Consider the following 16,771-nt stretch of genomic DNA (forward strand, 5'->3'; position numbering starts at 1 on the left):
AGAGCGAGAGGCTATCATTTGATTTAAATTTGGTTGCCAAAACATGTGCAATATGAAGATATCTTGTGCATCTCACTATGTCTCCTGCGTGATCATAATTCATACAGTATGGAACTATGTCTTTATTTGAGTGGACCAAAAACAGACACTACGCAATTTTTTGTTGCTTCAATATATATTAGGCCTTTCACATTAGATCATAAGAAAAGTGGTGGAAATTTCAGTTAGGATGTGGACCATCATCATTGGTCACATACTCATAGCCATGCTAGGGTTGCACCCATATTTAGAACCCTTTGCCCATCCTATCAAGGTATATTCACAACCATATATGTCACATCCTGGCCTGAGCTCCCACCACATTTCGGGTTCGACTCCATCGTAATACGATATTGTCTGCTTTGAGTCCCGACCATGCCCTCACGGTTTTGTTTCTGGGAACTCACACGAGAACTTCCCAGTAGGTCACCCATCCTAGGATTGCTCTCGCACGAACTCGCTTAATTTCAGAGTTCCGATAGAACCCGAAGCCAGTGAGCTCTCAAAAGACCTCGTGCTAGGTAGAGATGGGAATATACATATAAGGCTTACATGATCCACTCCCCTGGGCGATGTGGGATCTAACAATCCACCCCCCTAAGGGGCCCGACGTCCTCGTCAGCATACTCATAGCCTTGCACCCATATTTAGAACCCTTTGCCCATCCTATCAAGGTATATTCACAACCATATATGTCACATCCCGGCCCGATCTCCCACCACATCCCGGGCTCGACTCCATCATAACACGATATTGTTTGCTTTGAGCCTCGACCATGCCCTCACGGTTTTGTTTCTGGGAACTCACAGGAGAACTTCTGAGTGGGTCACCCATCATGAGATTACTCTCTCACGAACTCACTTAACTTCAAAATTCAGATAGAACATGAAGCCAGTGAGCTCCCAAAAGACCTTGTGCTAGGTAGAGATGGGAATATACATATAAGGCTTACAAGATCCATTCCCCTGGGCGATGTGGGATCTAACAATCCACCCCCCTAAGGGGCCCGACGTCCTCGTCGGCACACATCCGGCCAGGGATTGGCTCTGATACCAAATTGTCACATCCCGGCCCAGGCCCCCACCACATCCCAGGCTCAACTCCGCTGTAGCACGATATTGTCCGTTTTGGGCCCCGACCACGCCCTCACGGTTTTGTTTCTGGGAACTCACATGAAAACTTCCCAGTGGGTCACCCATCCTGGGATTGCTCTCGCACGAACTCACTTAACTTCAAAGTTCCGATAGAACCCGAAGCCAGTGAGCTCCCGAAATGCCTCGTGCTAGGTAGAGATGGGAATATACATATAAGACTCACAGGATCCACTTCCCTGAACGATATGAGATTTAACAATATATTCAAAAGCTTTACCAATCATGAAGGAACCTTCGACATGAATGCGAAGAAAAAAGGGAAAAAAACATTAATTTAGACAAAATATTATGTACACTTGGGAGCAAAAAAATTATTCTTTTACTTTTCTTCTTCTTTCTTTTCCTTAATGTTTTCTCTTACTAGGCAATTTGATGGTTCTTGTGTGGACCAAAGTCCACTTCATGACAATTATATATTATACTGTGCCATAATATAGAGGCAGTCTATGTTGAAACACATCAAAGCCTACCATGGTGTCACCCGCTCACTTTGGTTGATTAAATATCCTCCAATTTGAATTTTTATGAACCCTCATGATGACTCCCTAGTCCACTTTGAAGGTTGCTTGTAGCACAAAGCACATACATTAGCACATTACAAAAAAAGGCCCCTTTGGGATATAATAAAGTATCGTAAAACACATGAAAAAGATCCATTTTATAATTTTTTTCGACGCATGCGTTTGATGACCAAAGATTTAGAGTTATAAACTAATTGATCAGTTTGTTAGGTTTATGCTTTTGATTTCAGAAAGTGGACAAGAGTTGCTAGATATGCTTTGTACATTAATTAAAGGGTATGTTTCAAACCAAAAAAAACCTCTTTACTTTCCAAATTTATCACATTCAATATTTCATGGTTACTATAAAGAAATGGCAGATACAAAGTGTAGAGAGCTGAGAGTACCTTCTAACTCCAAGTGCTAATTCCAGCAAACGCAAAAACTTGCGTTGCTGAGTCCATGACCATTTCTTCCTCTGAAAAAGAAAACCTAACAAAATCCATAAAAAAACCAAACTAATTTGGGGATGTTTTTCATTTGTTAACTCCTTAGGTGGCTTCACGATGGTACCCTTGCCTGGATCCGGAAATACTCCTAACGAAAGGATCGCTGTCTCTCAACGCGTCATCGTTTGATGCTCATCATTAGTGATTGTTAACTTTTGTTTAGTTTTTGGTCATCAAAGTTTAAGTCAATTGATTGACATGGTCTAATTGTATTTTCAGTTACAAAAAAAAGTTAAATGGTTGTTATCAAAATGTATGTTCTAGATTTGAATCTGACAACATATATAATTCTTCGTCTAACTGACAACAGAACATTTCCCGGGAATGGGAAATACAAGAAAATTTATTACCGAACGTTTTCTAGGCCAGACTAGTTCTCTGAACCTTCCAACAATTCAAAGTTGGAGGAGTCTCTGAGGCCGAGGCTCTCATACAAGGGAGCAACTGGGTACCCTCCACATTAACCATGCAAGGCTTTGGATTTGTATCTTCTAAATCTAATTCAATGGGGGTTTGTCATTGAACTAGTAAATTACAAAGATTGAACACATTTTTTATTTAGAAGATTTAAACTCTTATTAGAAGCATGTATAAACGCCTGGAATTGAATGTCGTCAGCTAATCGATGATCAAAACTCTTGCTCGGCGAATATCTGGTTCCAGGCTCCAAATTAACCACATTTTAGAACTCCCTGGAATTTAACATTAGATTATCTGTTTTGGTTTCAGATTTTTGTATACAACCAAAGGAAAACGGAAGCATAAAAGTATCTGTATTTGAAGCGTTACAACAAGTCCATGAAGCATCAAAATAGATGTTTAATTAACTTTATGTTGTTATATAGTAACAGGAATACAACAACAACGATAATACTACAAGTCAGTCAAAGTTCTTTGATCAGAGTAACAACCATTTCACTTCCAGATCTTGACAAACTTATCGTGACCAGCCGAAGCAATCAAACCTGTAACATTTGACACCGCCAAAGAAGCAATGAGTCCTTCATGTGCTGGTAGAGTCATTACCTTGTTCTCTGTCATGTTCCATAACTCCAGTGTCTGCAATTAGTTTCCCCAAATAAAAATCAAAATATGATATCTTGCAGCAACACTAGTACCAGTATTGTTTCTCTCGTGTAAAATGGGAACAAATATCCGAACAGCTTAAGAGAGTAGTGGTCTCCAAGCAAAAAATGTAACAAACATTACATAAGCACAATGATGGAGAATTTACTTGCCTGATAACAGCCAATGACAAGCAGTGAAGTATATGTATGATGGAAAACACACGATTGAAATTTACTTCCGTTGCAGCTCAACTCATGAACGCATTCGCCTTCCCCTCCTACTCCAAGTGCCCAAACTCTAACAGAGTCGTCACTGACAGATGCGAGAAACTCACCAGAAGGATCCCAGCACACAGAATGGATAGGCTTAGTATGCCCCTGCATACAACACATGGTTTTAGAACATTGCTAAGTACCTAATCCTACAAGAACCACAATTTCCCAGTGAAACAAGCGTCCCAACATGCAATTGCAGTTCCAGGACTTGTAAAGGACCCGAAGGCTCATCAATGTTGCGTATACAGAACTCAAAAGATAATGTCGCGTGCACAAACAATGTCAACATAGCGTTACATGATAGCATAACTCTCAGAATGATCACACAGAATATTATGATGAATGTAAATGTAAAGTTGACCTGTAATGAATGACGACAAGCTTGTGTCTCCACATCCAGTATATGTACAACATTCTCTGCAGCTGTAGCAAGAAATCTTCCAAGACGGGGTTGAAATCTCACCTGCCTCTTACCACCCTAATATGTTCAAACTTATTAATAATGAATATACCGAACAGTGAACAATCTAATAAAAACACCACTACTTCACCCCACTCAACTTCTGTACTACCTTAAACACGCTTGCACAGAAGCCATTGTTAATTCTCCAGTACCGTATCTCACCACTCGCATCACACGAACAGATAAGGTCATCATTGTTTGGGTGAAAATCTACTGACAGGACAGGAGCAGAATGTCCCATAAAGGTGCAAAATGAAACAGGCTGCAGATTTAAGACATACAAAAAGTTTTACAAGGCGAGATTACAGAAGATATATGATCCACGGGACAGAAGAATGTTTCCACTAACATTGTCAGCATCCCAGATCTTGACAGTTTTGTCGAATGAAGATGTTGCAAGACGTGGCATGCTCGGGCTGAAATGAACATCAGCTATCAACAATGAATGTTCTCCGAGAACAGCTTTTGGCGTTAAACTATCTGTGTACCACAGTACGGCCTGCAACACACAGATATCAAGCAATTCCACATCTATGTTCAGATATATATATATATATATATATATATATATATATATATATAAGAATAGCAGCATTGAATTCTCCTCATAGAAGCTATTGGAACTTTGGAAATCATCACTCGCTCACCTTCTTATCAAGGCCACCACTAGCAAGAACTTTTCCATCTGATGAGATGTGGCAACTCACAACCTTGCTTGCACTTGCTCTGGCAGAGGTTTTTTCCGTAAATGTGAACCCTAAAGTCATATCGAAATTCCAAGTCTCAAAACAACCATCCATGTTTAATTTAGAGCCCCTTCTGGTAACCATTTCATTTTTAGTTTTTAGCTTTCAGTTGTCTTTGTTAGAGATTGAGGGAAATACACGGGAGAAGGGAAAGATGAAGAACGGTGGGTGGAATGTGGAAGAAATGTGCACAGAACGAAAACCTATATCTCTAGACAATTTTTCTACTGTATACATCCTCTTTCGCTAGCGCACAAAATAAAACCAAAAAATAGTTATCAAACGGGTCCATAGAAAAAAGAATTGTCCACCATGTTTCAAAACAACTAAATAACAAAGTATTCACCAATGCACCTGTAGATTGTGCATCATCAAGAAGTTCATCATCTTCTGCATCGTCTGCAAATTGATCCATATCCGTCTGCAATCGAACATGTTTGTCATCCCATTACCAAAATCATCAATTGCTTGTGATACCAAGAAGATGAAGAGATTACTCACCAACTGAACTGAGAGTGATGAAAGAGCAGCATCAGCACCAGACATCATCAGAGGCTTAAGGAGTTGTGGATGTTCTCTTTGGAGCAAAAGCTTTCTTTCTCTATTCCTCAACTCTTTTCCTTGATCATCTTTCCACTTTCTAAATATTTACATGTTTAGTGGAGAAGTTGACGCCGAAGTCCACTTGAAAATTATTTTTTAAATGCTTTATGACTCAATTAGATAACAATTTTTATTTTTAATTACAAACGATACTATTCTAAACTAATGAGAGGATAGAAAGTGAACACGAAACACAACAAATTGAAAATTAGGCAATCCACGACTATAAACTTTACAGAAGCTATCATCCAAACTTTTGATCTAAATATTCCAAATTTTATACTGAAATAATTATGTTCGTCTATGTTGAACTTTAGAGAATCCATTCTTCCAAACTTGTAACTTTTGATCTAAATATTCCAAATTTTATACTGAAATAATGTAGAAATAATTCCGTTCGTCTATGTTGAACTTTAGAGAATCCATTCTTCCAAACTTGTAACTTTTGATCTAAATATTCCAAATTTTATACTGAAATAATGCAGAAATAATTCCGTTGGTCTATGTTGAACTTTAGAAAATCCATTCTTCCAAACTTGTTTTAGTTTTATCCGCGACTGACTGCGAAGTTACCATCAACATGCCACGTGAAGTTACCGTTACACCAAACAATTTCTCCCTTTCAAGCCTATCAACCCTCACGCTGCACATTAAAACTGCGAGACTGGACCTTGATGACAAAAGAACCATCTCAAAGAGACTCGGGTGCCCAAAAATGAAACGGGACATGATAATCACACCCATTTTCTCCACCTGCACACCCCTGTTTAATTACATCCCGCGTTCTCGTTCGATCCTATGCCCAGAACCAACGGTGGGTGTGTAGCAAGAGGAAAAAAATGTGATTTATCATTTTTCCCAAATGAAACACGATGAGAATGATAAAATTTCTATCTTACCATCGGAAAACGTTACAAGAGCAGGCATGAAGCAATTGAGAGATCTCCCAGTTTTTAGTGTTACAGTAATAAGCATACAAATACAACAATAATGTTACACGGACAGTTTCCGGGGGTCCTGTGGAGACGCTTGGATACCCAAAAAAGCAAAAGATGAAGATCAATCGAGCAACCAAAGACATAAACTACAAGCGTTGACCAAGACTGGCTGAAACCTATTCCTAATCTGTGAAGTTCAGTTAATCACAGTGACCATTTCACTTCCAGAGCTTGACAAACTTATCGTGACTAGCCGAAGCAACCAAACCCGTAACAGTTGACACAGACAAGGCAGCAATAAGTCCTTCATGTGCCGATAGAGTCATTGTCTTGTTCTCTGTCATGTTCCATAACTCCAGTGACTGCATTTTACCCGGATAAAACTATCAGTACAGGATCATTTTTCCAGGTGGTAAAATGGGAACACACATCCCAACAGTTTAAGTGAATAGTGACCTCCAAGCAAAAATGTAAAGAACATTATATAAGAACAATAATGCAGAATTGACTTGCCTGATAACAGCCAATGACCAGCAGTGAAGTATATGTAGGATGGAAAACGCATGAATGAAATTTATTTCCGTTGCAGCTTAACTCATGAACACATTCCCCTTCGCCTCCCGCTCCAAGTGTCCAAACTCTTACAGAGTCCTCGCTGACAGATGCAAGGAATTCGCCAGAAGGATCCCAACACACAGAATGGATAGGCTTAGTATGCCCCTGCATTCAAATCCAAATTCCAAGTAATGCAGTTGAGAATTCACATGAAAATATTACATGATCCGTTTAAATTACAACTATGAAAGAAAAATTATAGTGAGACAAAATGTTAGACTGACCTGTAAAGAATGCCGACAAGTCTGAGTCTCAACATCCAGTATAGATACAACATTCTCTGCAGCTGCAGCAAGAAATCTTCCAAGACGGGGTTGAAATCTCATTTGTGCCGTACCACCCTAATACGTTCAAACATATCAGAATCACCAAAACGTATATAATATGAAAACCACCACTACCCCACCCCCATCAACTTCCTGCATCCCAGAAGACAAGATTCTACCTTAGACACGCACGAGCAGCTGCCTTTGTTAATACTCCAGTAGCGTATCTGACCATCCCCATCACAAGAACAGATGAGGTCGTCTTTATTTGGGTGGAAATCTAATGACATAACAGAGGCCGAATGTCCCATAAAGGTACGGAGAGAATAACCAGGCTGCAGAATAAAAACATAAAGAAGGCTTGATACAGCATGTCACAAAAGATAAATCATCTTTTTGGGAATCGAGGCACAAACTCAGCACCCGAGCAATGAAGCATATAGATGAACTCATAACGGCAAAGATATGATAGAAATCAAACTAGAAGTATGTATACTTAGTTTGATTACTCAAACAAGTCTTCAAATCTCGAATCAATAGGTTAAAATCAGAGTATAAGCTAAGTAGATGATAAGGACAGAAGAATTTTTCACTAACATTGTCGGCATCCCAAACCCTGACAGTCTTGTCAAATGAAGACGTTGCAAGACGTGGCATGCTCGGACTAAAACGAACATCAGTTATCAAAGCTGAATGTTCTTCTAGCGTACTTTTTGGCTTTAATGTATCTGTGTACCACAATACAGCCTGCATAATACACATGTCAAGAACACTCTAAATAAGTACAAGCATCAACCAACAAAGTAAACGTTATAGCTTTTAAGAAGTAAACTAAACAGACAATTTCACATGTTAATGTTCGGGAAGAATCAATTAGCCAATATGTAGCAGCAGTTCTGAATCCTCCCACAGAAGTTATTAGCAATTTCAACATTCATTCACTCACCTTTTTATCATGGCCCCCACTAGCAAGAAATTTTCCATCTGATGAGAAGTGACAGCTTGTTACCTTGCTTGCGCTTGCTTTAACAGAGTTTACTTCTGTAAATGTGAACCCTGCAGTCAAATTCAAATTCTGAGCCCTCAAAGTAAACAATAGTAGCTGCAAACAACCAGGTTTACTTATTTTAATTATTTAAAAAAGAAATTATTTATAAAAAAAAAAAACTATGATGAACAAAATAACACTTACAAATGCAATTCCCTGAAACCAACTACACGACCAAAAAGATGTAGTTGAAAAGTAAGGTTGCAGAAAAATTGGTTGACAGATTTTTTATTAGTTGACCTTATGATATTTATTTCCTATGATAAGTTACATCTACATTCTCTCTTTTGAATGTTTACGAAGATAAGAAGAACGAGTATTGACATTGTTTGTGTGTTTGTGGACAACACAATTATATATGCGAGATAAAATTTGACAAAAGAAAAAAGACAAAGATCATTAATTGAGACTTGTGATTCAATAACGATGACTTGCACTGTCCTGGTTTTCATGTATGTAAATATCTAATATTCAAGAACATACGAAAGAATTGCATTGTAGGTGAGAAAATACTGGCAGATACTACGTTCAGGATAATGTTAAACAAAGAATTCATTCAACATGGCACCCACCGCACCTTTGCTGACATCCATACATCGACCAACAGCATCTCTATGATCCACATCATCAGGGGATAAAAAAGACTCGACATTATCATCAAGAGACCCATCCTCTACAAATCGATCCATATCAGCCTGCAATTCAAGATCTTTATCATCCCACTGCCAAAATGGAATCCCAATGAGAATCCGTGCAAGGAATTGCCAATTCCTTCTAATACAAGAAGATGAAGAAATCACTCACCAACTGATGTGATGGTGATGTAAGAGTACCAGTACCATCAGCGCCAAACATCATCAGAGGCTTGGAGGAGCTACCACTATGGGGCAAGGCAGGCATTGAGATTACATCTCCAGGAGTGTGAGTCGAGGGAGTTGAAGGGGCTGAACTCGGGGAAGGTCCAGCTGTGTTTGCTGTTCCTGTGCTATTGGCAGGCCCTGAAGATGACACTGGCTGCTTTCTCTTTCTCCCTGGCTGGTTTTTTGAAACCTTAAATTGCATAGGCAAAACTGTATAAGGAGCTTCCCCAAGAATTCTCAACAACGTGTAAATAAAAATTTGAACAATTACTATTCTACAAGGTTGTAAGTTTGTTAAGCAATACGAGCCTGAGTTAATTGACCAAGAAAAAGTTTATAATAAAAAAACCATAAAAGGACAGACAGACCTGATCATTTCCTCGAAAAGAGTTCGACATGCTACCATCCATAGTGATGCTGCCAGCACCCCCCATTTTATCTTGCTGATGGGGATTGAGATTTGAATTTTGTGACTGCTGATTAGAAAGAGTGTGCTGTTGAAGCTGTTGCTGTTGGGGATTGCTGTTTTGTTGCTGATGAAGTTGAGCCATTTTTAACTACAAACAAACAAACACTCTCAGAAGCCAAAGAGAATGAACTGTTTGATAATATGTCGAAGTACAGAGGGGGTAAACTCCGCCACCATAACAATTCCAATTACAAGTGAAATAGACAGAGATTGGAGCACCTTAATCAGCATATCTGGATCTCCACGAGACAAAATAGGGCCACCAGCTTGGAGAGGTGATCCTATATTTGGTACCACATCACCAACAGAATTTGCAAGGCCATCCTTCCCAGGACCGCGATTCAATAGCATTCTTAGTCTTCTACTTTCATCGTTGGCAGCAGACGGTGATGTCATATTTTGCTGAGCAAGCATAAGTTGCTGGTGTTGTGGTGTCAACATCTGAAGCTGATGAAAGGGCTGGGGAGCTTGTATGAAAGGTTTCTGTTGCTGAAGAAGTCCAGAGCGAAGCTGCTCCAAACCCTAACAAGGAGAAAAACAGTTGTAGAGTATTAATGGGTGATACTCTAAGCTTTGGAAATGAAACCAAATAGACGATAGAGATTTTAAATTTAAACGAACATTGGTCGCTTCGAGATTCTAAACTTCAGATATGGACAACAAATGAACTAATATAGTTTCCAAATTCAGAAACAATGTCATTTTGATGCATTTAGCGAATCTATTACCATTGTTTTAATACAGGACCAGAAACTCAAGAAAAGAAATGGTCCAAATAGACATAAGAAATTTTCTAACAAAGGCTAAGAAACAAACAGAAAATTATCCAGCCATCAAAAACTTACTGTGAGCGGCCATCCTTTTAAAGTCAAATTGTTTCCACCCTGATTTGATCCTGAAAAAGAGTCTTACATGTAAGGTACAAGCATCATTATACAACATCGTCAAAACCTACAAAATCTTTCAACTCTCTAATTACTAACTCACAAATTACTTTAGTGTAGCAGGCTTCCAATATAAAAATAGAATATATTAATCAGCACAGCGGATCAATATGTGCACATAATAGTTCAGAGTGAGACATGGTCAATCAAACATCGAGAAAGACAAATACAAGAATACCAGGAATTCCTATTAATGATCCCTCAGGACCTGCAGCTCTGGGATTCAATACTGGATTGATTTCAGTCTTTATGTCCTGATTCCATATACAAGTCAGAACAGATGAACATGATCCAAAACACATATAATGGAATTCCAAATAAAACTAAGCATACCGGTGTAGACCCTGCCAATTGCTGATTTCGAGCTTGGACTTGTTGAGTGATCCCACCAGCTGTACTATGCAAAACTTGCCTGAAAAAAAGCGTTCACTGTTTTATAATTAATGTTGATAACAGGATTAAGTAACAGCTTCCACATCTAAAACCCTATCAGTAAGTAGTTATGCGGGCACAGCATACAAACTAACATTTTACAGTTTTCCGAGACAAATGCAGGTTGCACTTTACTCTAAATCCTAAAAATACATAGCAGAGCAATCCCAAATTTGGTATCAGTCACGATGTGATGTGTTTTTTAGCCTTGCCAACAGTCCTTGGTATCGCTAGCCGGGCTATCTTCTTGTTGCATTGCCCCATTCACTAAAGCAAAACTATAAACTACATTCCGCTCAAAGACAAAAACTGGATCGGTTCACTTCCACACGCAGCAACACCCTAGCTCAAAGCTCCCCGGAAGGAAGTTTAATGGCTTGACACCAAATCCTTGCCTCGAGACCATAGGATAGGACAAGCGGTGCTGCTCCATATTAGGTAGGGCTAAGTAGGGCTGAGTTTGTTTTGCTCAAGACGGCCATGTTAGTTACGTGGAGGCTATCCCTGCTTCAATCAGCGTCAAAAGCGGAAATTCTTTTTGATCAACTAGGTTTATTTCCTGGTTGCCTTACTCATTTAGGGCTTAGTCTGACTTTTGCATCATGAAATTGCGTAGAGTCATGTGCGAATCTCCAACTAGTTCGGATTTAGTTGATTAAAAGATAAATTCCTAAGCATAAATAAACAAGTCCACATCATTTCTCAATGTATCGAGAAGCTCAACAAGCAAATAAGAATAGTGGAAGATACAAAGTCTTAGAGAAATGCACCCTGAAGGCTGGCCGGTTGCTGCAGCTGACTTCAATATTGAAGCATGATTTTGATCCAAAATCTGGCCCACATTTTCACCAAATCTCTGCTGCAGATTGTTCCTAATACGGGTCAGAAAACTGTTAAAGTCATTCTATTAAAAAAAATAAGGATAATTCACCTACCTTCATAGATGCATCATCCATAGCATCTCTCTGAAGAGGAAGTTTTAATCTTTCCTCGTACATCTTTGTAGCCATAGCATTCGCTGTTCCAGGATTTTGTCGCATGAGAGGATCATTTCCAACAAGCCCATTTGTAGTTCCATTGAGAAGATGTGCCCCATCTCTTCTCTGCTGCGGCTGTGGCGGTTGCTGTTGCTGCTGCTGTTGTTGCTGCTGCTGCTGTTGCTGCTGCTGCTGCTGTTGCTGCTGCTGCTGCTGCTGCTGCTGTTGCTGCTGCTGCTGAGCATGCCTTTGCATCATGAGTTGCTGCATTTGCATTTGCTGCTGCTGTTGTTGTGAGTTTTGCGGTTGCTGGGAATGTTGCTGCTGTTGTTGTTGTTGCTGCTGCTGCTGTTGCTGCTCCCTTGCTTTAATCAACTGAGTCTGCAGTTTGAATATTCATGAGCTTCCAAAAGGCACTACACTTGTTTAGAAGAACTATAAGAAATACCCTTGGAAAGCTTGTGATTATCGGTCCATATCACATGCCTCACAAACAAAGACATAAAATTAATATGGCTAATTCACTATAAGTAACGATTGTAGAAATATACACTTAGTTATAGTAGACAAACAAACAGTGTTTGTCACGACTATTTGATGCCTCCACTGAAAAAGATCATGCTTATTAGTTAGTATCAAGCGTGAGGTTGAGTGTGTTCATCCAACTTAGGCATTTTAGTCAAATTAAGGGCTATACCTAAGCCATTAGTGTGGAAGATCAACAGATATTGGCCTACACATGTTCAACCATCACGCACTGAAACAAAGAGAAAAAGCACCCTTACCCAGGCCAATACTTTAATTATAAGCTCAACAAAACAACCCATAAAGCAATTAGAAGTTTGAAAAAATGGTTGAAAGATACAAAGTACTTGTTACTCAAGAATGCAAAACAATCAAAAGTTTAATACTCATCTGAAATTGTACCAGTCAGCATATTTTCAGTTCACGTACAACCATCAGGGGTTTAAGCCTTACGACCATCAAGCAAAACGTGAACACAAAGTTTGGTGATGGGCAGAATGCAGCATAGCTAGAACCTTTGAGTTTTAATAATTGTTTGCCAAAATTGCAACGAAGGAATAAAATGTCTTCAGACAGAACATAAAGCAGATAGAAAATCAGAAGCAAAGAAGTCAAAACAACTTTTTCAGTGATATGACATAGATCAGAAATCCAGGGTGAAAGCTGAATGTTCGATTATATAAACAAAAGTACGAGAATTAGAGTAAATCTTTATCAAAAGAAGAATCAGAGTAAAATATGAGATAACAAAGGGATCGACCGCAGTAGACAGCCGGAGAATGATGTAACAGAGCATATAAGAAATCACATATAAACTAGAGAAAGAAAAAGCAAGAATAAAAATCTCAAAATGTACTCTAACATAGGAGCTCCTTTTTGTTCTGTGAAAAAAAATTCAAAATGAACTCCCCTGGCATGAGAGTAGAAGTGCATTCCATTTGAATTGGCTTGTGAAGAAAACATAAAGCATGAAACAAGTCTCAACATTAACCAATGCAAATTCCTTTTCTTTAAAGCGAGGAAATATCAACAACACGAAACACACCCTTTTCTCCACTCTTAAAACTCTCATTGCAAATGATATATGGCCTAAAGTATATACCAAGCTAATACGTGATAAAGTATTCTCAAGCTAACCTCAATGTAAGATGCCGCAACCTCTGAATGTTTCTCATTAGTCCTAGCAATGAATATATCCCAGAAAACCGACCACCATTCAAATAGGAAACCTCCCGGCGCATCAATAGCTGTAAAACCCATAGCCAAAAGAAAATTCAAGATGCAAGTTCAGCAAAGTAAAAAAATACTCATTTAAAAAGTAAAAAGATAGATAATTTCCATTACTCAAAGATTTTTGTACCCCTTAGGTCAACATTTCTGTGCTTACCAACGGGATCTGAGGATACTTTTCCTTCTGCTTGGAAAGCTTGTGCAGAGGCTTTTAAATCCCGCTTCACTAGATAATCATGGATATACACATCCAGCCTGTTAATCACAAACAGATATTATCAGTCACACGAGTAGAAGGAGAAAAACCAAAACTTTAGGAGAAAAACAGTGAAAGACTATATTTTGGTTAACGAAAACCCAAATATACTAAAAATAACAAAAATTATAGAGAGAAGTGATGTAATAGACAAGGCTCAGTCCAGAAACCCATTTTCTACTGTAAAAAGCGAAGTAAAAGATTCATCAAAATAAAAAATTGCCCAAAATCATACCCATTATAACAACAAACCCTAAATCCGCAAAAATGAAATCAACATACAAAAAGAAGAAATAAAAAAAGGTTAAAGAACCAAACTTTAATCCAAACTCTGCAAAAACTAACAAACCCCAGAAAATCCCAGAAACCCAGAACCCAAATCGACCCAGAATACAGCAAGGAGGTCACTAAACTTGGAAAAAAACAGAAACCCAGATAGGAAACTAAGGCAGAAAGTGAAGAACTAAAAAATTTACAGCAAAAACTTACATTTTATCAGCTTCCCAGTTGGTATGAGACATGCTGCTGAATGATAAAATCTCACCCAACACTGGATAATAATGTCAGATTCTCAATGGCAACTTCTTCTGCTTTTTAGCTCTGAAGTAAATCAAACCCAGAAGAGAGAAGCAATAAATTTTTGGTACAAAACATGGAAGTTCATAAATACAAAAAGGAATGTGCAGAAAGAGGGGGGGGGGGGGGAATAGAAGCAGAACAACCTTTGATTTTTATCAAACAAAATATACAGAGACAAAAATAAATAAATTGCAAATATATAATTTTCAGCTGATGTTAAATTTAATAAATTAATATAGAAAGGGAAAGATGATTGGGATACCTTCAAACCCCTTTTTTATGAGGTTTAATATGGTGGTTTAAATCTTTTATTTTTTCTTTTCTTCTCAGGGGAATAGGAATTTTTCTGAAAGAATTGAAGTTGGACTGTTGGTGGATTTTGAGCTGCTGTTGAAGATATCATAATGGTTTTCCTGATTGAATTTACTTAATCAGCCCTCAACCGTGTCAAATTTTCAACCTAATACCACTGAATTTGTGCAAAGCTTTTTATTGGAATGACTGAATTGCCCTTTCATATTGTCTGAAAGCAATGTGTTCATCAAATAAATAAATAAATAACAAAAAGCGTTCTGTGGTCAAATTGTAATTTTGTATAGGTAACCAGGAGTAATTTGCAATTTTGACATGTACCGATTGCTTATTTAGGGCAAACAAAAGGGATAAGGTTGTTATCTTCTGGGTAAAACCCCAAAGTCAAACTGATTGTTATTTTTTCCGTTATTATTGGAAGTGACAATAAGGTAAAAAACTTTACGAAGAAAATTTAAGAATTATTTAAAAATATTTTTGAAATGATTGAAAATATTTTTAAAATAATATTTTGAGTTTCAAAAGCGCTTGAAGCGCTTCTTGCACGAATCAATTCAAATGCTTTCTAAAATTTACTTGTATATTTACTAAGGATTTGATTCTATAAACATTGTCACCAAAAACACTTTCAACCATATTAAAAGTATGCCCTTAATTTTTTTCATTACACCAAGAAGCAATTTTATTAGTCTAGTTATATCTTACATGATTAATATATTATATTATGATACTACTACTTAAACTGCAGTCTAATGGTTTATCTTCATTTGTAAGTGAGAGGTTTTAAATTCGATTCTCGTCAAAGGTGAATTTGAACCATATTTTTGCTAGCTCATTGTGAGACTTAACTAACTTCCTCACCCCTTAACCCTTAGGGTAGATAATATCGTTTGAACAAAAATAAAAATAAATATAAATTATATATTATGTTATGATGCTAAAAAATGCATACATGCTATAAGATTAATATTAATAAGTCCTTCGAGAAATGGATTTTCCTAAGCTTTGATCATTTTGATTCTTCCTCCAAACTTTATAGATTTCTGTAAACTGATCTCATCATGTTTGGTGGCTTGCCTAACTCTAACTTGATTATATATTAAGCTAAAAAATATTGGTGACCTCAAAAAATTGATGGTCATTGGGGTTAGAATATATTGCATATAATTGAAGATAATGGTAGCTTGAGATTATCCAAATGGGTAATCCTAGATTCCAAGTTCCTAAACAACCTTATAATTTTCAATCTTGTGTCAAATCTCATGATTGAAAAGATATCTTCAAAAACCTACATCTTTTAAGTATAAACGTGTATACGATTTTCTTAATAAAAATTCAAGTACTTTTTGAAAAAACACATATTAAGTGTTCTTTCAAAAAAAAATGTTTTCATATTCATTTTTACAAGCATATCTAAAAACGTTTGTATAGTCATAAAACATTTTTAACCGTTTCAAAAACAGTCTAAAATGAGTCTTGTAGTAAAGACAAGTAATATATATATAAAGAGAGAGAGAGAGAGAGAGAGAGAGAGAGAGAGAGACTAAAGAAGTGAGCATGCACTACTCAAACTTCAGTTTCAATCTACTTGTAAAATATATAAAAAGTAGGGGAAACAAAATGAGAAGGGCTTTGGATGAGATTGCAAGGTGGCTTTTGAATCAAGACATTCAATTGTTTGATAATATGATATAAGCCAATTATTTTTTAAAGGCTTCACGCATTAGATTTAGATCAGATGAACTTTAACTGAAAACTAATTAGGATAAAATTTGACGTTTCAGAATCAATGTAAGACAGAAAGAAAAGGATAAGCACATGAACTTTTGGTACATGAACAGCATGCAAGACCAACTCATCTCATCTTATCTCATTCCATTAGTACCGTTTTGTTTTTACCTTTTTCATGGGACAAAGTAATTTTTGCAAATTTTCAAAGGCTTGAGAATGCTTCGTTAGATGT

At 37.5% G+C, this 16,771-nt stretch overlaps 2 protein-coding genes across 5 annotated transcripts; both read right to left on the reverse strand.

Moving 5' to 3' along the window:
- Nucleotides 1-2,958: 2,958 nt before the first annotated feature.
- Nucleotides 2,959-5,416, reverse strand: LOC137733361 (transcriptional corepressor LEUNIG-like). The gene is made up of 8 exons (XM_068472514.1): nucleotides 5,256-5,416; nucleotides 5,109-5,175; nucleotides 4,656-4,765; nucleotides 4,358-4,507; nucleotides 4,118-4,270; nucleotides 3,907-4,023; nucleotides 3,441-3,647; nucleotides 2,959-3,261 (listed from the first exon to the last, which is right to left on the reverse strand). Exons 1-8 carry the CDS (start codon nucleotides 5,301-5,303, stop codon nucleotides 3,118-3,120), a joined length of 996 nt encoding a protein of 331 aa, XP_068328615.1. The 5' UTR covers nucleotides 5,304-5,416; the 3' UTR covers nucleotides 2,959-3,117.
- A 769-nt stretch (nucleotides 5,417-6,185) lies between these two features.
- On the reverse strand, nucleotides 6,186-14,880 carry LOC137733331 (transcriptional corepressor LEUNIG-like). Of its 4 annotated transcripts, none has more exons than XM_068472507.1 (19): nucleotides 14,759-14,880; nucleotides 14,407-14,517; nucleotides 13,819-13,916; nucleotides 13,569-13,678; nucleotides 11,865-12,287; nucleotides 11,700-11,785; nucleotides 10,831-10,909; nucleotides 10,676-10,751; nucleotides 10,399-10,448; nucleotides 9,773-10,075; nucleotides 9,453-9,641; nucleotides 9,029-9,274; nucleotides 8,802-8,919; nucleotides 8,123-8,232; nucleotides 7,774-7,923; nucleotides 7,356-7,511; nucleotides 7,135-7,251; nucleotides 6,809-7,015; nucleotides 6,186-6,657 (listed from the first exon to the last, which is right to left on the reverse strand). In XM_068472507.1, exons 2-19 carry the CDS (start codon nucleotides 14,436-14,438, stop codon nucleotides 6,514-6,516), a joined length of 2,694 nt encoding a protein of 897 aa, XP_068328608.1. In that variant the 5' UTR covers nucleotides 14,439-14,517; nucleotides 14,759-14,880; the 3' UTR covers nucleotides 6,186-6,513. The 4 variants fall into 4 exon arrangements, with proteins under 4 accessions (XP_068328608.1, XP_068328595.1, XP_068328600.1 ...); XM_068472494.1 differs by having other exon boundaries at nucleotides 8,802-8,946; XM_068472499.1 differs by having other exon boundaries at nucleotides 11,700-11,788.
- Nucleotides 14,881-16,771: the final 1,891 nt, after the last annotated feature.

The sequence above is a fragment of the Pyrus communis genome, chromosome 1 (assembly GCF_963583255.1).
Source record: "Pyrus communis chromosome 1, drPyrComm1.1, whole genome shotgun sequence".
NCBI lineage: Eukaryota > Viridiplantae > Streptophyta > Magnoliopsida > Rosales > Rosaceae > Pyrus > Pyrus communis.

Excerpts from the sequence above, each read along its gene's own strand:
- LOC137733361 (XM_068472514.1), bottom strand. The coding sequence starts at position 5,303 with ATGATGTCTGGTGCTGATGCTGCTCTTTCATCACTCTCAGTTCAGTTG. Across the intron at positions 4,508-4,655 it reads GTGGTGGCCTTGATAAGAAG|GCCGTACTGTGGTACACAGA; the intron begins GTGAGCGAGTGA and ends TGTGTGTTGCAG. Across the intron at positions 3,262-3,440 it reads TTGTCATTGGCTGTTATCAG|ACACTGGAGTTATGGAACAT; the intron begins GCAAGTAAATTC and ends AACTAATTGCAG.
- LOC137733331 (XM_068472488.1), bottom strand. The coding sequence starts at position 14,438 with ATGTCTCATACCAACTGGGAAGCTGATAAAAT. Across the intron at positions 13,679-13,818 it reads AGTATCCTCAGATCCCGTTG|CTATTGATGCGCCGGGAGGT; the intron begins GTAAGCACAGAA and ends TGGGTTTTACAG. Across the intron at positions 6,658-6,808 it reads TGGTCATTGGCTGTTATCAG|TCACTGGAGTTATGGAACAT; the intron begins GCAAGTCAATTC and ends GGTAAAATGCAG.